The sequence below is a fragment of the Chlorocebus sabaeus genome, chromosome 14 (assembly GCF_047675955.1).
Source record: "Chlorocebus sabaeus isolate Y175 chromosome 14, mChlSab1.0.hap1, whole genome shotgun sequence".
NCBI lineage: Eukaryota > Metazoa > Chordata > Mammalia > Primates > Cercopithecidae > Chlorocebus > Chlorocebus sabaeus.
The window spans coordinates 84,879,707-84,901,098 of NC_132917.1; the positions used below are offsets into that span (position 1 = coordinate 84,879,707).

Sequence of the window (21,392 nt, forward strand, 5' to 3'; positions counted from 1 at the left end):
GGGGTTCTGCACTGGTTACTCCTTATCTGAGAGAGCTGATACTTCTCTTTTTTTAATTTGCTATCATTTGGATGGGGCTTCTTGTTTATTCTTTTTTCCTTTGAGGGTATGACTGTGGTGTATATTGTGTGTGATTAATTGGCTTCGTTTCTAGCTGCCTTCAGAGTACCAACTCTCTGTACAGGTTCCTTGGTTGCAAATAGGTTCATGCAGTGGCTTTCTCAGAAGTTGCTTGTTGTAGCAATGTAATTTTATTTGGTGGTGTAATCCAGGATGCAGTCTAGTAGATGGTGCTTAAGAGTAAGAACTGATGGGTACAAGCAGGGGTGGAAGCACTAGAAAGTACAAAAAGCACCTCCGCAGAGCACATTCACCCTCAGTAGGGTGGAGTTTCTGGAGAAGCTTGACACACAGACTCTTTCAACCCTCATTCCCCAAACCCCAATGTGAAGAGTCACTTCCAAATCCTTGACAGGGCACGGAGAAGAAGGGTAGCGGAGCAAGTGTGACCCCCCTCTCCATGTCCATTCCCAAGCTTTGGTGGTACCACCTTCAGTGTCTGGCACTGCACTCAGATTTTCTTTTATCCTCTCCTTTAGGGACAGTCTGCATCAAGAGTTAGATCTCCAGGTGAGTGGAGTCTGCCTCCCTCCCACTCCTCAGAGCTGGTGGGGCACTGTTCCCCAACTGACCAAGGAAATAGGCTGGCACACCCCATTGTGACCCATGCAGACCAGTTCTAGGTTGCAAAGCTGTCTCTGGCTGAAAGTCTTGCCCTCTGGGAAAAACCTCAGCTTCTCCAACTCTCCTCCCACTCCAGTCTTGTGATGGGAGAGAGCGTAATTCCACTACCTACTACTGGGGCACTCTCCACACTCGCTGCTCAATTCTGCCTGTGGGGACCCTTCTTCCCTTCCACTTTAACCTCACCTAAGACCAAAATGCTTGCTGTGGCCACCGCTGCCAGGTCACCAAACAATGGCTCTAACCTCTCAAAATGATGCCAGCCATGGGCTTGCACCTAGAGAGGGTGGAGCCCCTCTCAGGCAAGCAGCACGGACGAGAAGCTGTGAGGAGTGTGGTCCACTCAAGTCTCGGTCTCATAGCAGCTCGTAGCAAGGCATTGGGCATTGTCCTAGGTATATGTAGGAGAGCCTTGGTCCCCTCTCCCTGCTTGGCTGAGAGGCAGCAGCAGCCACATCAGCCCAAACTCAGGCCAAGGATGGAGCACAGCTCAGCACTACATTTGGGCCTGAAAACAGGGAGGGCGGGTCACTGCCCAGGCAGGCAGCATGATCAAGAAGCTGTGGGGAGTGTGTTTCATTCACAGCTGTCTCACAGCAGCCTGCTACAGAGCTGTGAATATTGTCCTAGATATGAGAAGGATGACCTGGTCTCCCTGTTCTTCCTTAGTCAAGCAGAGGCTACAGCCACATCAGCCCAAACTCAGCAAAGCATGGAGCTCAGCCCAGCATTATACTCTCAAAAGGGAACCTTGGGCCTGGGGCTAAAGAGGGTGGGGCACCGTTCAGGCAAGCAGCATAAGCAGGAAGTTGTGAGAAGTGTGGTCCACTCATATCTCAGTCTCAACAGCAGCTCCTAACAGGGTAGCAAGTACCCTCTAGGGGGTGCATGAGTGTGCCCGTTCTTCCCTGTCCCTCCCTGGAGCAGCACAGTGGCTACAGCTGTGTCTGTAAATCCCCAGGATCTGGGTTCTCAAAATGGCACCCAGCTGAGGCTGCGCCAGGCTCAGATTCCTGTGGGATTCTGTGTGGGTTCCCTTTCTAGAGCAATGTATCTGTACCATCTTTAGGCAGTTCCATATGTCAGGCACAAGGCCCTAGTGGGTCAAGGGTTTCTCCTGTAGCCAAGATCATAAAACCCTGTTTTGGAGCCCCAGGGATTTCTCTCTTACTGTTTCCCTGCATCCAGGACCATCTCCCAGCCCAGTCAGTTCCTGGCTGGGCAAGCTAACGTGAACCCTCTCCTTACATACTTCTGGCACTTCATGTCTCTTCTCTAATGAATCCAAGCATTCTCTCCTAGATGCCCTGTTTGAAATGTATCTGCGTATTATTCTGGCTCTTCTCCATGGAGGCAGCACACAATACCTGCATCTAGTCAGCCATCCTGACCTAAAACCTCAAAATGTTATTACAGCAAGCCTCTCTTAGTCAGTACTCCCACTCTATATATGTCTACATTCTTTTCTTTCCATTTCCATTTTTTGTGTGTCATCATCATGGTTTTGGCGTATCTTAGTTGGGATTTTGTTGTTGTTTTGAGGAGAATGAAAGTCTTTCTTTTAACAGGCAAATATCAATCTGATTATATTTATTATGGTGATTGATTTATTTCAGTTCTTCTTGACTGGGGAAGATTTCCATTTGACAATGTCTGGAGACATTTTTGTTTGCCACAACTGGGGTGGTGCTACTGGCATCTAGTGGGTAGAGACCAGAGATGCTACTATACCTCCTACAGTGCTCAGAACAACCTTCCACAACAAATAACTACAGCATCCAAAATGTCAATATTAGTAAAGTTAAGAAACTCTGATCTATTTGGACTACATTGGTCATCTTTATTTTGGGCATATTTTTCTTGCCAGCTTTTTCTTTGCTTCGCTTTTTCCTCTTTCTTCTTCCTTTCTTTTTATCCTTTATTTCTCCTCTCCTTCCTTTCTTCTTCAAGTGCATCATCCACACTCTTTATTTTCCCCTCTACTGATTTGAAATTCTATTTTTATTTTTTGATAATCACTCTTATGCTTCTAATATGAATATTTGTTTAACTAAGCATACCCAGCAAGTGTGGTGGTTTAAAGTCCACATGAACCAGAATTTCTAAGATCCTAATATATTTATTGGATTTCTAAATGAAGACTAGGGAGGGGAGAAGCTTTTCAATAAATGCATTAACTTACTGAAAAGTGCATTCCCCCCTAGTCTTTTGTCCCCCCCTAGTAAAAATTGTTTCTATATTATGCACCAGTTAAATGAGACAGCTAGAGGTAGAAATAGAACACAAGAAGAAAAATACTCATAGAAGAAACCCAGAGATGCACAGTTAGGGACAGACCCAAAACAGAAAGGGCTAGATGGAGCCTCATCTACACAGAGACAAAGGAAGAGGGAAGGTATGGAGGTTGAAAAGCAAAGTAATTTAGGGACAACTCAAAATTTTTTGATAAAAAAGCACCGTGTGTTATCCATGTCTTTGAGACTAAAACTGCAACAATTTAAAAAAACTTTCCTGTTTTTATGTGTTAGATTTCAAGGTTTATTCCAGAAATGCTACAGACTTATGAAGGTTTGTACATGTTTGATAGGATGGCTGGTATTCTAAAAGTGAGCTTTAGATCTTTGCAAGTGATGTTTAATAATTAATCCCATTGTCAATCTTGCCTTCAGAAACTTCCTAATTGCCTTAATCTTTTGTCTTTCATGATTTCTAAGTGCTTCATGTCCTATTAGTTGGGAGTTATTTAAAATATGCATTATTATGCCCGGTGTGGTGGCTCACACCTGTAATCCTAGCACTTTTGGAGGCCGAGGCAGGTAGACTGCCTGAGTTCAGGAGTTGGAGACCAGCCTGGCCAACGTGGTGAAAGCTTGTCTCTACTAAAATACAAAAAAATTAGCCTGGTGTTGTGGTAGTCCCAGCTATTCGGGAGGCTGAGGCTGCAGAATTGCTTGAACCCGGGAGGCAAAGGTTGCAGTGAGCCAAGATCATGCCACTGCACTCCTGCCTGGGCAACAGAGCAAGACTTTCATCTCCAAATGAATAAATAATGCATTATTAGATACCATCTTCTAATGCATATTTTATGCATTATTTTCCCCCATCGTTAGCTGGAGTCCTAATGATTACACAAAAAATAATGAGAACCTCACTGGAAAAGTAGTCATTTTGCAATACATGGTTCTGCTACCTGGTCTTCAGAATAATGCACACACCTTTAACTAAAGAGTATTGTGGCATGGTATGCCTTGTGGTCTCATACCTTGTAATTGTCTATATTCCATATATAAATTAGAAGTCTTGCAAAGATGAACACTTCCCCAAGGCCATGGTCAGAAGTGTTATTAAATTTTTGTGTCACTAGCTTTCTGATTGCTCTGATTAAACTTCCAGAGGAGAGCCCCTGCAGACAAGCTAGAGAAAGTTGTTTTCTAGCCTGAAATGCAAGCCAACAATTGTGCCTAATGGCCAACCCAAGAAACCTGTTTCCTCACTGGAGAACGCACTCGTTATTTTGGCTTTCTGAAAGGTTTACACCACATGCACTCTGTACCTACAGAAATTTAAATGCAGATTCTTAGTACATGTTATAACCACTGTAAGAGCTAACTATGATCCTAACTTTCATACAAGATACAAAACCATTTCTTATAAATATTCTATAGCCAGGGAGCAGGGGATGATGTATTGTTTATTAGGGCATAATGTAAATATGTCAGTGTATTCAGCTATTATTTATGTTGTTCAAATTACATATGCCAGAATTTTCGGTTTACTTCATTTATCATAGACTGATTTTATTTTTTTTCTTCCTTTTTCTTCTACTTCTAACAGTGACTATTTGACATATTTTTATGCTATTTTCTGGCACACATGGGTTCATTTTATTGTATTTTTATTATGGATTTGTTATTTTAATTAATATAAGAACCTACTTTGTCCCATTTAATTATGTTTGCTTTGAATTCTAGTTAACCCAATATTACTCTTATCACTTCAATCTTCTTTTAGCTCACATTTGTTTAAATACGTCTATGCATTCTTTTATTTTTAACCTTCCTATTATTTTGTTTTGTTTTTGTCTTTTGTAAGTGGTTTGCTGCTATGTTCTCATTACATTTTAAATTCTTTACTTTTTAATTAATTAGGTTGGGTAGCAGGGGAGACTGATGTATTTACAGTATACTTGTGATTAAAACGGATAGTAAATATAGAGATATTTTTTAAATTACCAAACATTATTTAATTTCAAAGCCAAAACAAATCTAATTCAATTATCTTTTTAAAATTGTATTTCCAGGATCTTTTGAGACTTATATTAACCCACAGGAATGGGAAGGCTATCCTAAAATGAAATACGAAGAGAAACACATGAGACAGGAAAAGGAGGCCGCATACCAGGATTCGTGGAGTGCAGGATTGAGTTCTTTCCATAAGCTAATTCTTATTAAATGTTGTAAAGAAGAAAAGGTAGGGCATTTTTTTAATTAAAGGACTGTGTTACAATTATTTCTACTAAAGCTCACTAGCCAGTTATGATTTATAAATTTATTTGAGAGTAACAATGGCCAAGTTTGGGAGATGACTCAAAAAAATGAAACATGGTTCTGTGTATTACTAAAACACAATGTTTTATATAGAGAATTTTGAAAGAGAGCCAGCCAGGCCCATGGTTATCCTTTCCCTGGTGTGTGCCATTAGAGTACCATGCTCTCTGCTGGAGGGATGGGGTCTGTTGGGAAACTTTAGAAGGGAAATAATGGGCCTTTCAGATCTTGACAACAATGGAGAGAAGACATTTGAAGGGTACAAAGCCATAGTTACCAGGACCTGTTTGAAGATGAAATAAATTATGGTGGCCTGAATTAAGACAGAGGTAGTAGATTAGTGAGATAAAGGGGGGTATGGAGATGAGGCAACTGATATGGCCCCAGTTTCTGTTTGCATGCCAAAGGGGATAGTTGTGACAACCACTAAGCAGGTGTGAAAGGAGTAATGTGTGAGAGAAAGATGCTATCGACTCTACAGCTATCAGAGTGGATAGCAGTCTGGAAGTCAGCTCATATGGAAGTAGGAAACTATAGAGAGATATATTAATTAGAAATAGAGAGTTGGGAATCAGCATTCAGTTGGGAAGTAAAACTGTGGGAGTTGTTAGGATCGCAGAGGAATAAGACATATAGAATAAGAGGAAAGATAGGCAAAAAAATGAAGCTCTGATTACCACCAACTTTTAAAAGGCAGAGAAAAAGGATAAGTAGCCCATAAGAAGAAATAGCAGACGGTCAGGAAAAACACTAGGAGAAAAGAAAAGTGTCATGGAAGCCAAGGAGGTGCAAGTTTCAACACAGCACAAGTTATCAATAGAATGAATGAAGCATTCAGGACAGTTCCAGTTTCTATGTATTTAGATATAATTCCTAATTTTATTGTTAATAAGGAAATAATATTATCTGCTAAAGATTTGAGTGGTGAGTTTCAGGGAGCATTAGAGAAAAATGGAGATTGTTCCTTTGGGAAAAGGGAGAAAAAACTAACTGGAAAAGACGAAAGCATATTTGGGAGATGTTGATGCTATGTTGGAGAATTTTCTGCTATCTCTGTGTGTTAGTCTGCTTTGCATTGCTATAAAGGAATGCCTGAGGCTGGGTAATTTCTAAAGAAAGGAGGTTTATTTGGCTCACAGTTCTGCAGGCTGTACAAGCATGACACCAGCATTTTCTTAGCTTCTGGTGAGGCTTCAGGAATCTTTTACGTATGGTGAAAGGCAAAGGGGGAGCAGGCACATCACATGGTGAGAGAGGAAGCAAGAAAGAGGTGACGGAGACCCCAGACTGTTTTAAATGTCTATCTCTTGTGTGAGCTACTAGAGCAAGAATTCACTCATTTCTATGGAGAGGGCACCAAGCAATTTTTGAGGGATCCACCTCCATGACTCAAACACCTCCCACTAGGCCCTACCTTCAATATTGGGGATCACATTTCAACATGAGATTTGGAGGGGACAAACATCCAAACTATATTATTCCACTCCCGGCCCCCAAAATCTCATGTCCTTCTCATATTACAAAATACAATCATGCTTTCCCATGTCCTGCATTAGAGAAAAATGGAGATTGTTCCTTTGGGAAAAGGGAGAAAAAACTAACTGGAAAAGATGAAAGCATATTTGGGAAGTGTTGATGCTATGTTGTAAAATAGGAGGAAAAAAAAGTGTCATGGAAAAAAGTGTCATGGAAAATGTGGGGTTAGAGCCCCCACACAGAGTCCCCACTGGGATGCTGCCTAGTGGAGCTGTGAAAATGGCAGAGATATTGGCAGTATGTCATGGAAAAAAGTGTCATGGAAAATATGGGGTTAGAAAAAAACTCTCCTAACCCCACATGTTTAATGCAGGACATGGTGTCAAGGATTATTCTGGAGTTTTAAGATTTAGTGTCTTCCCTACTGGGTTTCAGACATGCATGGAGCCTGTTGCCCTTTCCTTTTGGCTGATTTCTCCCTTTTGGAATAGGAATGTTTACCCGATGCCCAAACCACCATTGTGTCTTGGAAGTAAATAACTTGTTTTTGATCTCACAGGTTCATAGGTGGAAGGAACTTGCCTTGGGTCTTAGATGAGACTTTGGACTTTGAAACTTTGAGTTAACACTGGGATGAGTTAAGACTTTTGAGGACTGTTGGGAAAGCATGATTGTATTTCGTAATATGAGAAGGACATGAGATTTTGGGGGCCAGGAGTGGCTCCTAAGCACACTGATGCAAGGTGTGGGCTCCCAAGGCCTTAGTAAGCCCTGTCCTGTGGCTTTTTGGTTAGCTGTCCATGTTGACTGCCCTACTGGGTTCTAGTTGAATGCCTATGGCTTTCCCAGACTGAGGGTGCACACTGCCAATATCTCTACCATTCTCACAGCTCCACTAGGCAGCACCCCAGTGGGGACTCTGTGTGGGGGCTCTAACCCCACATTTTCCCTTGGCACTACTCTAGTAGGGTCTATCTATGGGGGTCCCACTCCTACAGCAGGCTTCTTCTTGGGCACCCAGGCTTTCCAATACATCTGAAATCTAGGTGGAAGCTGCCAAGCCTCCTTCACTCTTGCATTCTGCCCAACTGCAGACTTAACATCCCATGAAAGCCACCAAGTCTTATGGATTGTGCCCTCCAGAGTAGCAGCAGCCCAAGCTGTACCTGGAACCCTCTGAGCCAAGGGTAGAGTTAGAGCTATGGGGATTTGGGAAGCAGCTTCCATAGGTGGCTCAGGGCAGCGATGCCCAAGACTTGTCTACTGAGACTATTCTTGCCTCCTAGGGCTCTGGACCTGCAATGGAGGGACTACCTGGAAGAGTTCTGAAATGCCTTTGAAGTCTTTACCCCTTGCCTTGAATGGTAGCACCTGGCTCCCGTTTAGTCATGCTAATCTCTCTAGCAAGTGGTTGTTCTGCAGGCCTCTTCGAATCCTTTCGTGAAAATGCTCTTTCCTTCCCTACCACATGAGTAGGCTACAAATTTTCCAAATTTTTACCCTCAGTTCCCCTTTTAATTAAAAGTCCCAACTTTAAGTCATTTCTTTCCTTCCATATCTGATTGTAGGCTGTTAGAAGGAGCTATGGCACTTATTGACCACTTTGTGGTGAAAAAATTAGATTATGAAAAATTTCAAATTTCTTCCAGCAGATAACCTAGGTCATCACTCTTAAATTCAACCTTACACAAACCCCTAGCGCATGGACACAATACAGCCAAGTCCTTTGCTAAGGTATAACAAGGGTGGCCTTTGTTCCAGTTCCCAATAAGTTCCTTATTTCCATCTGAGACTTCATCAACCTGGCTTCCACTGTTCATATTTCTGTCAGCATTTGGTCACAACTTAGACAGTCTCTAAGAAGTTCCAGACTTTCCCTTATCTTCCTGTCTTCTGAGCTCTCCAAACTCTTCCAGTCTCTTCTCATTACTCAGTTCCAAGCTGCTTCCACATTTTCTGGTATCTTCATAGCAATGCCCCATTCCTCAGTACCAATTTTCTGTATTGGTCCATTTTGCATTGCTATTTAGAAATACCTGAGGCTGGATAATTTATAAAGAAAGGAAGTTCGTTGGGCTCACAGTTCTGCAAGCTGTACAAGTATGGCAGCAACCTCTTCTTGGCTTCTGGTGAGGCCTCAGGAAGCTTTTACATATGGTGAAAGGCAAAGAGGGAGCAGATATGTCACATGGTGTGAGAGAGAGCAAGAAAGAGGGGAGAGAGGCACCAGACTCTTTTAAACAACTAGCTCTTATATGAACTAATAGAGGGAGAACTCCCTCATTTCTGTGGGGAGAGCACCAAGCCATTCATGAGGGATCCACCTCCATGACCCAAACACCTCCCACTAGGCCTCACCTCCAATATTGGGAATCACATTTCAACATGAGATTTGGAGGGGACAAACATTCAAACTATGTCACTCTGTAGGAACACAGAAACCAAGTTACATGGTTGACCTTAAATACAGATGATTATAATAAAAGAATAGAGAATGGAAGACCATTGAGAGTTTTGGTAAGGGTAGTTACAGGAAAAAGAAGAGATATAGAAAGCGCTTATAGACTGGGAGAAAAGGAGCAACAAGTAGGTGGAAATTTCTTTGAAACATGATGTAATTAGACTAAGGATGTGGCACAGCTGGAAGGATGGGAGAGGTTATTATCAAAATTGAGCTTAAAATTTCTAATGGGGAGCAGTTCCAAGTGATGACAATGTTCTGAGGTTGACCATGGGTATGGGTGACTGAAAGAGATAAGAGGATGTGCACTGCAGTTAGAGGCCAAAGAACTGCAAGGTTAGGCTGTTGGATGTCCACATGAACCCTGAACTGGGGTTGTGTCACCTCAGATGGTGCCTGGAATGCAGTAGATAAATCAGTAACACTTTGTTCAGTGGAACAGACATGTAATAGAAAGGAAGGTTGGCTATGATCCAGGTGGAAAGTCTCCAGTGAATATGGACAATAGCTACCAAGTTGGATAGTGAAAACACGAGAGGATGACTAGATGCCATGAGTCAAAAAAAGGAGTTTTCCAAATAAAGACATTGAAGCTAGAAAATTATAGACTGTGGAAATTTTTGCAAGACCTACAATCTGATTTCTTTAACAACACATTTTATGTGTTTGTTTTTCAAAGGTAAATAGGAGATGATGAAGTTTATAGATTAGAAGAGACTTAGGAGACAAAATGATCTCTGTAAGCTTTGTTTAGATCCTAACTTAACATACTAAATATACATAATTACATACTCTTAAATATACACAATAACATACTATTATTTAAACATATGCTCACATATATTTATAATTTAGTCAGGGAAATGTGAACACTACATACTTGCTAATATTAAGGAATTATTGCTAATTTTTTAGATGTAATTGTGGTACTGTGATTATGGGTTTTTTTGTTTTGTTTTGTTTTGGTTTTTTGGAGATAGAGTCTCTGTTGCCTCGGCTGGAGTGCAGTGGCATGATCTCCACTTACTGCAGCCTCCGCTCAAAGGATCCTCCCACTTCAGCCTCACAAGTAGCTGTGACCACAGACATGTACCACCACGCCCAGCTAATTTTTGTATTTTTTTGTAGAAATGGGGTTTCACCATGTTACCCAGGCTGGTCTTGAACTCCTGAGCTCAGGTGTTCCTCCCACCTTGGCCTCTCAAAGTACTGGGATTAAAGGTGTGAGCCACCATGCCTGGCCTATTTGGTTATACTTTTTTAAAGAGTCTTTGTCTTGTAGAAACATATTGAATTACTAAAGGATAAGATCATATGATGCATTAAATATTAAATAATCCTAGAGGCTGAGGGAGGGGGTGGGTGTATTAATGAAATAAGATTGGCCTTGTTCTAAAAAATGTTGAAAGTGGGTGAAACATCAAGTTCACTATTCTCTCACTTTATATGTACTTGAAATTTTCCATAGCAAAATAATATTTTGACTCTTAGTTACATCCTTCAACACCTAAACTCTCTTGCAACATGTGTAAGATGGTTGTCCACATGTGACCAAAGCTACAAACAGTAGACACTGTCATACCAAATTCACAGAGGTTTCATTGAAAATTCTTATCAGTGCCTTCAACCAAAAACCTTAGCCAGGTTATGATACCAAGCAATTGGTAGCATATATTCACAAATCAACACAAATCAGAACCCAGATTAGGTTCCAGAAATTAAGAGCTAGACACCCATTCCAGAGAAGACAGGAACCTGGATCAGCTAAGACCAAGGACTGTGTCACCTGAAGAAAAGAGTGAAGTATGACAGTGTTGTCCCAGCTACACCCCCTACCAATCAGAGCCCTCATCAAAGCATTTAGGAACAATCCTTACCCTGCTATTGATGCCAAAGAACAACTTGCTAAAGAAATTGGGGCTCAAGAGTGAAGAATCCAAATTCCATTTCAAAACTGAATATCTAGATTCCCTGACTAGAGAAAAAGAGTATGTAAGGAAGCCTTAGAACTAAGACAAGACCGGAAACAAGACCTTTGTGATGAGAGAGTTCCAGGTAATCAAACTGTTGTTTCCAGGTCAGTTCACAAGCAGAGCCTATTGGGCGTCCAGTGCCTCTATATGTTGGAATCAGCTGCTCTATTGGGAGAAGGAAGATAGTCCAACAAAATGGCTTCTGTGCGAAACAATAATTTTACACAAAAACCAAGCCTTCTTCATGAATAGTGTGTTTAGACCTAAAGATAAAATTTCATTTCAAAAATTCTTAGTAAGCCACATAATGTAGGCTCATTAGGACTGCAACAGGAAATAGAATGCTTGTCATCCCAATAATTCTTTCTTTGGCATCAATAGTATCAACTTCTCAGGAAAAGATTATTAGGAATTTGAACTAGAAAGAGAAAAAAACTACCATAATTCAGAAATGAATAAAGCTTGCTTGATAGAGAATAATTCATCACCACAGAATGAAGCTAAGACAAGCTCTCTACACCAGTGTTCTCAAATTTTGGTGTACATCAGAATCATCTGGGGTTCTTGTTAAAACAGACTCCTGGGGCCCATCCTCCAGTTTCTGATTCAGTAGATCTGGGCTACAGACCAAGAACCCACATTTCTAATAAGTTACCAGATGATGCTAATGCTGCTGATTTTGCAAACATACTTTGAGAACTACTGTTTTAAGGTGATTAAATATACATAAGGAGAAACTGTTTTCAAAGCTATCAGAGAGATGAGGTTATACATCGTTCCCTGAAGCATCTTGGTTTCCAAGGCTAAATCCACTGGGAACTCAAATGTTGGCAGGACTGGTGTTTCAATCCAGGTTTCCTCCACCTCCCAAAGAAGGCAGTTTCTTTAACAGCTGGTTTTCTCTGTCGAAAACCATAGAGTAACCAGAATTATGATTAATCTCACTTAGAGAAACAATTGCAGGCTTTTCCCAATTTGGTAAACCCCAGATGTATGAAAGCAGTGTTAAATCCTTATTGTTAGTTCTGCCATGTCCTGACTATTTAAGCAGAATATCCCATGGAAGAAGATTCCCACAAGAGTCTCATTGATACTTGGCACAACTGCTTGCTAAGTAGGAAAGATCTCTATGTCATACAGATTAAGCAAGAGTTACTTGAAAATGTTAAAAAAGCCACGTTAGCTGTCACAGACATATTCTCTGATCATGTGTAGTAACAATTTTAACAACTTTATTGAGGGATAATTTACTTATTATACAATTCACCCAGTTAAGATATTCACTTCAATGGCATTTAATATCTTCACAGAGTTGTGCAACCATCACCAGATCGATTTAGAACATTTTAATTACACCCCCCAAAAAAAAATGCCATACCCATAGCCCTCATCCCCCAGTGCCATCATCACCAACGCTAGGCTACTCCTGTCTCTATAGATTTGCCTGTTCTGGTTTTTTGTGTCCTGTCCTTTCATTTAACATAATATTTAAAGATTCATCTCTGTTGTGTCAAGTGTCCATACTTCATTCCCTTTTATTGCAAATAATATACTATTGCATTGATATGCCACATTTTATATATTCATTCTCAGTTGATGAACATTTATGTTGTTTCCACTTTCTGACTATTATGAATAATGCTGCCATAAACATTTGTGTACAAGTTTTTGTGTGGACATGTGTTTTAATTTCTCTTATGTATTTACTTAGTGAAATTGCTGAATTATATGATATGTTTAACTTTTTCATGAACTGCCAGACTGTTTTCCTAAAAGCATGTATCATTTTACATTCCCACCGTCAGTGTATGAGGGTTCCAATTTCTCCACACCCTCACAACATTTATTATTATCTTTTTTATTATAGCCATCCTAGTGGGTGTGAATTGGTACCTTATGGCTTTGATTTGCATTTCCCTAATAATAATGAGCATCTTTTCTTGTGCTTCTTGGCTGCTTGTGGAACTGTCTGTTCAGATTCTTTACCATTTTAAACTGGATTATTTGTCTTTTTATCATGCAGTTGTAAAAGGCTTTTTTAAATATCCTAACTACAAGTTTCTTATCAGATATATGATTTGCAAGAATGTTCTCCCATCCTATAGGCTGTCTTTTCACTTCCTTAGTAGTGTCCTTTTGAAGCACAAAAGCTTTTAATTTTCATGATGTCCAGTTTATCCATTTTTTTTTTCTGTTGCTTGTGCTTTTGGTGTCACAACTAAGAAACCATTGCCTAATCCAAGGTCACAAACATTTACACCTACGTTTTCTTCTGAGAATTTACCCAGCACTTTGGGAGGCCGAGGCGGGCAGATCACTTGAGATCGGGAGTTTGAGACCAGCCTGACCAACATGGAGAAACCCCGTCTCTGCTGAAAATACAAAATTAGCCAGGTGTGGTGGTGCATGCCTGTAATCCCAGCTACTCAGGAGACTGAGGCAGGGGATTGGCTTGAACCCAGGAGGCAGAGGTTGTGGTGAGCCAAGATCGCACCATTGCACTCCGGCCTGGGCAGCAAGAGCAAAACTCTGTTTAAAAATATATATATATATATAGTTTTGGCTCTTACATTTAGATCTTTGATATATTTTGAGTTAATTTTTTTTTTTTTTTTTTTTTGAGACAGAGTCTCAGTGTGTCGCCAGGCCAGAGTGCAGTGGCATGGTCTCAGCTCACTGCAACCTCCGCCTCTCAGGTTCAAGCGATTCTCCTGCCTCAGCCTCCTGAGTAGCTGGGACTACATGCGCCACCACCCCCAGCTAATTTTTGTATTTTTAGTAGAGACGAGGTTTCACCGTTTTGGCCAGAATGGTCTCCATCTCTTGACCTTGTGATCCACCTGCCTTGGCCTCCCAAAGTGCTGGGATTACAGGCATGAACCACCACACCTAGCCTTGAGTTAATTTTTGTATATGGTATGAAGTAAGGGTCCAACATTCTTTTCTTTTCTTTTCTTTTCTTTTTTTTTTTTTTTTAAGGAGTTTTGTTCTTGTCACCCTGGCTGGTGTGCAATGGCACAATCTCGGCTCACTGCAACCTCCCCTCCTGGGTTCAAGTGATTCTCCTGCCTCAACTTCCCAAGTAGCTGGGATTACAAGTGCCCACCACCACACCTGGCTTATCTTTTTGTATTTTTAATAGAGACAGATTTCACCATGTTGGCCAGGTTGGTCTCGAACTCCTGACCTCAGATGATCCACCAGCCTTTGGCCTCCCAAAGTGCTGGGATTACAGGCATGAGGCATCATGCCCAGCCCCAACTTCATTCTTTTGCATGTGACTACAAGTTGTCACAGCATCGTTTGTTGAAAGACTATTCCCTACCCATTGAATGATTCTGGCAGCCTTGCTGAAAATAAGTTGACTACAATTGTGAGAGTTCATTTCTGAATTCTCAGTTCTATTCCATTAGCCTATATGTCTATCCTTATTCCAATATCACACCGTCTTGATTACTGCAGCTTTGAAATAAGTTTTACAATCCAGTAGCATGACCCCTCCAACTTTGTTTTCCTTTTTCAAGATCGTTTTGGCTATTCCAGGTCCCTCGAACTTTCATATGAGTTTTAGAATAAGCTTGTCAGTTCCTGAAAAGAAGCCAGCTACGATTTTAATAAGAATAGCATTGAACCTGTAGATCAATTTGGGGAATATTAACATCTTAACAACATTAAGTCATCTGATCTATGAACAGGTGGTGTTTTCCCACTTATTTGGATCTTCTTCAACTTTATCCAACAATGTTTCATAGTTCTCAGAGAAGTTTTGTACTTCTTTTGTTAAACTTATTTTTAAGTAATCTATTCTTTCTGATACTATTGTAAATTGAATTACTTTCTTAATTTTTGCCATGATTTAAATGTGTTCCCCAAAGTTTCTTTATTAGAAACTTAATCCCCAATACAGCAGTGTTAACTAGTGATTAGGTCATGAGGACTCTGAGCTCATGAATGGGTTAATGTCATTGCCATATGAGTGGTTTAGTTATCACAAGAGTGGGCTTGTTATAGAAGCAAGTTTGGGCCTCTCTTGCTGTCTTGCTCTCTTGCCCTCTCTTGCCTTTCTGCCCTCCACCATGGGATGAGGCCGTATACAGGCCCTTGTCAAATGCCATATCATGCTCTTGGACTTCCAGCCTCCAGAACCGTAAGCCGAATAAATCTATCTTCTTTATAAATTACCCAGTCTCAAGTATTCTATTATAGCAGCACAAAACAGGCTAAAACCATTTTCTCATTTCTCATTACTACTGTGTAGAAATACAGTTGATTTTTGTACATTTTTGTATCCTGCAACCTTGCCAAACTTGTTTATTGGTTTTAATAGTTTTTGAGTGAGTTCCCTAGTGTTTTGTATATACAAAATCATGTCACCTTCAAATAAAGATAAATTTACTTCTTTTCTAATCTAGATGCTTTTATTTTTCTTGCTTAATTGCCCTAGATAGAACCTACAACACGATGTTGAATAAATGTTATAAGAGCAGATATTTGCCTTGTTTCTGATCTTAGAAGAAAAGCATTCAGCCTTTCATCATTAAGTATGATATTAGCTGTCAGCTTTTCATAGATATCTTATATGGTTTGGCTGTGTCCCCACAAAATCTCATCTTGAATTCTCATGTGTTGTGGGAGGGACCCAGTGGGAGGTAATTGAATCACGGGAGCAAATCTTTCCCGTGCTGTTCTCGTGATAGTGAGTAAGTCTCACAAGATCTGATTGTTTTAAAAAGAGGAATTCCCCTGCACAAGCATTCTCTCTTTGCCTGCTGCCATCCATGTAAGACATGACTTGCTCCTCCTTGCCTTCTGCCATGATTGTGAGGCTTCCCCAGCCACATGGAATTGTAAGTCCAATTAAACCTCTTTCTTTTGTAAATTGGCCAGTCTTGGGTATGTCTTCATCAGCAGTGTGAAAATGGACTAATACACTATCCCTTATCAGGTTGAGGAAGTTCTCTTCTATATTCCCAGTATGTGGAGTGTTTCTCACAAGAATTTTTAAGCCACTACTTGGATCGAGTGAAGGAAGACATAGAAAAATTAAATCGTGGAAGATAAATATTGAACTTAAGAAGGAAAGTTTACCTTGATGGATTTTTGCTGATAATACTGCTACAGGAGTATGCAATAATTATTATCAACTTAAAGTTTGAGTTACTGTAATTCTCATAACCCATTTAATGACCTATCCATTAGCCTTCTAAAGGAAAAATATACTTCCTTATTCCACTTAACATTCTCTCATTTTTTCTTTAGGTCTCAGGAACTTGAGTATGATGCTAAGAAGTGTGAGGACAAGGGTTCTATTATATTGCACAATTTCAGTAGGTTACCCAGGGTCCTGATAGGTTGCCTAATACACTATGGCTTTAATAAGATTTGTCACTAGTGAAAGATGAGCAAGGAATCCTTATTCCCAAATATTTAAACTTATCTTCTCATCCAAAGAAAACACAGAACCATGCCCTTCCTCTGGGCAGGGAATTTCTGGTCACAGAGAATTTTTCAATGGTGAATTTGTGCACTCACCCATCAATACCTTCAAAAAAGTATTCCTCTGAGGCCAGGAATTGCCTTTGGAAATGCCAGATGACTTCTGATGGAAAGGATAAACTGAAAAATGCTCTGAGGGCTTCAGCCAGCCAGAGACTGCGTGAAGGATCAAGCAGCAAAGCTAAAAAGAGGGTTCTGAGCAAAACATAATAGAGTCACATATATCGTAATGGGAAATTCAATTTTATAAAAAGGAGAGAGGAGCTCCTAGCAAAGAACTTGGTGATAAAGAGGGAAGAGATTGAACATTCTCTAATGATCCTGCAATACAGACATGGGATTTTGCAGAGGGTGATCTTTAAGAAATGCCTGGATATCTAGGCTTTATAGATTATAAGAAATCCAAGCCATTTCCACAGAAAATTTTTGCCATCACTACCATCAAAATCTCCATGAGAGTAGGACAGAAAAATACCCAAAAGAGGCACAGGGAGAAGTTGATCTGTTCCAGCCATGTGATATGAAGAAGCCCTCGAGGACCAAACAGGTCAGTGTCACTATCTAGGAACCTACAGCAGCACAGTACAGGGGAGCACAGAGAGAAAGACCTCAACGTAACTACAGAGTTAAGTCCACTGCAAGTCCACTGCAAATCCACTGCAGAATGGCAAGACTTTCTTGGGTAGAGTGGGATCTGATAAGGACTTTGAAAGTCAGCAAATGTATATACAGACTGCACAAAAGCTAAAGCTGAAGAACTGATCAAAAATGTCAAGCCAGGAAATCTTCTATACTCCTGCCATGTCAGCATGTTGTCAGTCATAAGGAAACACTCTCTATTCAGGCCATTATGCCAGTGATGGTTTCAACATCAGGAAGGAGGCTTGGTTCGTTTATACTGACAAGAATAGCTACAATCAAAGAAGTGAGTAACTAAGATAGGAGTTACTGTTATCTTTTGTATGAACAAGATCTTTAATACACTATTGTAAACAGCAGAGAACTCTAAATCACTTAATGTGAAAGTGGGGAGAACCACTTAGCAGTGATAGTGAGATACAACTCTTGGGCTGGCATGCATACATAACTCACTTCTATGGTACAGCCCCTTCTTCCTCCTGAGAATCATTCACCTTCCACCTTCCTGGAGAGACAACTAGCACTAGGACAAATCAAAGGACAAGAAACCGCATGCTAATTCTGCAGGAATCCTCCTCTCCATAGCTTTAATTGATGCATCTCCTTTCTGTATTCTATGTACTTAACCATGTTCTTGGATATATGTATTGGGTGACTAGCGCCCAAATGAGGGGGTGTTTTATGCACATTTATTTTCTGCATATTTAAAATGTTTCATAAAGAAAATTAGTTCACACACATGAGAAATTGCACATGTTACATATGCTTGTAACAAACTAAGAGCTTGTGATAAAGCCACTGAGAACCAAGATCACTATGTAACATTAGTGACAGTTTGTCCTGTTTGCAAGAAAAATATTTCTCCAACTTTTTAAGTTCAAGAGCATTTCATGAGTGTGTTACCATTTTGGTATTTAAATAGCAACCCCAATAAGTTATTGGTGTTTTGTATATTGTAATTCATTGTAAACTCTTGGATCACGTTTTAGCAAAGTAAAAAGCAAATAGTTTATATAATCAAAGCCTTTTGAAATAAAAACGATAAAAGAAGTTGTTCCAAAAGTAGAGAAGGAGGGAATTTTCTCTAACACATTCTATGAGGCCAGTGTTATCCAGATACCAAAACCAGATAAGGACACAACAAAAAAAGAAAATTATAGACCAATATCCCTGAAAAATATAGACTCAAAAGTCCCTAACAAAATACTAGCAAACCTAATTCAATGGCACATCAAAAAGATACTATAATATAAAGATAATATCAAAAAGATAATATGAAGTGGGTTTTATCTAGGGATGCAAGGATGGTTTCACATATGCAAATCAATAAATGTGATACATCACATAAACAGATTTAAGGACAAAAATCATATGATCTTCTCAATAGACTCAGAAAAGCATTTGATAAAATTCAGCACCCCTTCATGAGAAAACCCTCAATAAATTAGTCATAGAAGGAACATATATAAGATAACCTCATAACCTCACAGTCAACATTATACTGAATAAGGAAAAGTTGAAAACATTTCCTCAAAAATCTGGAAGAAAACAAGGAAGCCCACTTTTACCGCCTCTCTTCAACATAGTACTAGAGTCCTAGCCAGAGCAATCAAGCAAGAGAAAGTAAAAGGCATACAGTTTGGAAAAGATGAAGTCAAATTATTCCTGTTTATTGATGATACGGTATGGTATGACATATCCAAAAAATAAAATTTAAAACTTCACCAGAGAACTCCTAAATTTGATAAATGAATTTAGAAAGTTGCAGAATATAAAATCAACATATGAAAATCAGTAGCCTTTCTACATGTTGATAATGATCTAGCCGAGAATGAAATTAAGAAGGAAACCCGTTTATGATAGCTACCAAAACAAAAACAAAAAAACACAACATACCTGGCTGGGTGCACACCTGTAATCCTTGCACTTTGGAAGGCCAAGATAGGTGAATTGCTTGAGCTCAGGAGGTCAAGACCAGCCTGGGCAGCATGGCAAAACCCCATCTCTACTAAAAATACAAAAAATTAGCTGGGTGTGGTGGTGCTTGCCTGTAATCCCAGCTACTTGGGAGGCTGAGGCTGGAGAACTGCTTGAACTCAGGAGATGGAGGTTGCAGTGACCTGAGGAGATTGTGCCACTGCACTCCAACCTGGGCAACAGAGCGAGACTCTGTCTCAAAAAAAAAAAAAAAGAAAAAGAAAAAAAACAGTACCTAGAATATATATGTTTAACCAAGGAAGTGAAAGATCTCTACAAAGAAAACTACAAAACACTGAAGAAAGGAATTGTGGATGTCAGAAATAAATGGAAAAACATCCCATGCCCATGGATAAGAATAATTACTATCAATAAAATGACCATACTGTCCAAAGCAATCCACAGATTCAACATAAACCCTATAAAATACCAACATTGTTTCTCACAGATTTAGAAAAAGCAATCCTAAAATTATATGGAACCAAAAAAGAGCCCAAATAGCCAATGCAATCTTAAGCAAAAAGGAAAAAGTTGGAAGCATCACATTATCTGACTTGGAATTATATTACAAGGCTATAGTAACCAAAACAGCATGGTACTGTTATAAAAATAGATACATAGATCAATGGAACAGAATAGAAAATCCAGAAATAAAGCCACGTATTTGCAACCAACCAATATTTGGCAAAGTCAACAAGAACATACAAAAGGAAAAAGACACCTCTTTCAGTAAATGGTGGTGGAAAAATTGGATTGCCATTTGCAGAAGAATGAAACTGGACCCATATCTCACTCTATATAAAAACCAACTAAAGATGAATTAAAGACTTCAAAAATAAGACCTGAAACTATAAAAATACTAGAAGAAAACCTAGGGAAACTTGACATTGGTCTAGGCAAAGAATTAACAACTAAGACCTCAAAAGCACAGGCAACAAAAAATAGGCAAATGGGACTTAATTAATCTAAGAAGCTTCTGCTCGGCAAAAGAAATAATCAGCAGAATAAATGAATAATCTGCAGAATGGGAGAGAATACTTACAAACTATGCATCTGACAGGGGACTAATATACACAATACACAAGAAACTCAAGGAACTCAATAACAATAACAAAAGAGATAATCCAATTAAAAATAGGCAAAGGACATAAATAGACATTTTTCAAAAAATATACAAATGGCTAACAGGTATATGAAAAATACTCAACATCATTAATCATCAGAGAAATGCAAACTAAAACCACAATGAAATATTTTATCATACCCCAGTCAGAATAGCTATTACTAAAAAGTAAAAAAATAACAAATGTCAGTGAAGATGCAGAGGAAAGGAAATATACATTCCCACTTTGGTGGGAATGTAAATTAGTGCAACCCCCATGGAAAATAGTATAAATTTTTTTTTTTTTTTTGAGACATGATCTCACTCTGTCACCCAGGCTGGAATGCAGTGGCACAATCACAGCTCACTGCAACCTCAAACTTCTGGGCTCAAACAATTCACCTGCCTCGACCTCCTGAAGTGCTGGGATTACAGGCATGAGCCACCATACCTGGCAGAGATTTCTCAAAGAAGTAAAAAGAACTATCATTTGATCCAGCAGTCTCACTACTAGGTATCTACCCAAAGGAAAGGAACCAATATATCAAAAAGATAATTGCGCTCATGTTTATCACAACACTGTTCACAGTAGCAAAGATATGAAATCGACCTACATGTCCATCAATGAATGATTGGATAAATAAAATGTGGTATATATACACAATTGAATACTATATTCAACCATAAATATAGATAAAATCATGTCTCTTGCAGCAACATAGATGAAACTGAAGACCACTGTCTTAATTGAAACAAGTAAGACACAGAAAGGCAAATATCACATGTTCTCACTCATAAAGGAGAGCTAAATATTATGTACACATGAATGTAGAGAAAGGGATGATAGACAATGGAGACTCAGAGGGGTGAGAAGGTGGGAAGGGGATGGATGATAAAATAAATTACTTAATGAGCACAGTGAACATTATTCAGGTGATGGAAACCCTAAAAGCAGTGACTCAACCATTATTGCAGTT

General features: G+C 39.6%; 1 protein-coding gene across 1 annotated transcript in view; it reads left to right on the forward strand.

Moving 5' to 3' along the window:
* Window positions 1-21,392, forward strand: part of DNAH6 (dynein axonemal heavy chain 6) — a 313,929-nt gene that overhangs the window by 234,855 nt on the left and 57,682 nt on the right. The window contains exon 63 of the mRNA XM_007970043.3: window positions 5,045-5,214. Coding sequence (XP_007968234.3) covers window positions 5,045-5,214 — 170 coding nt within the window. The remainder of the gene's footprint in view (window positions 1-5,044; window positions 5,215-21,392) is intronic.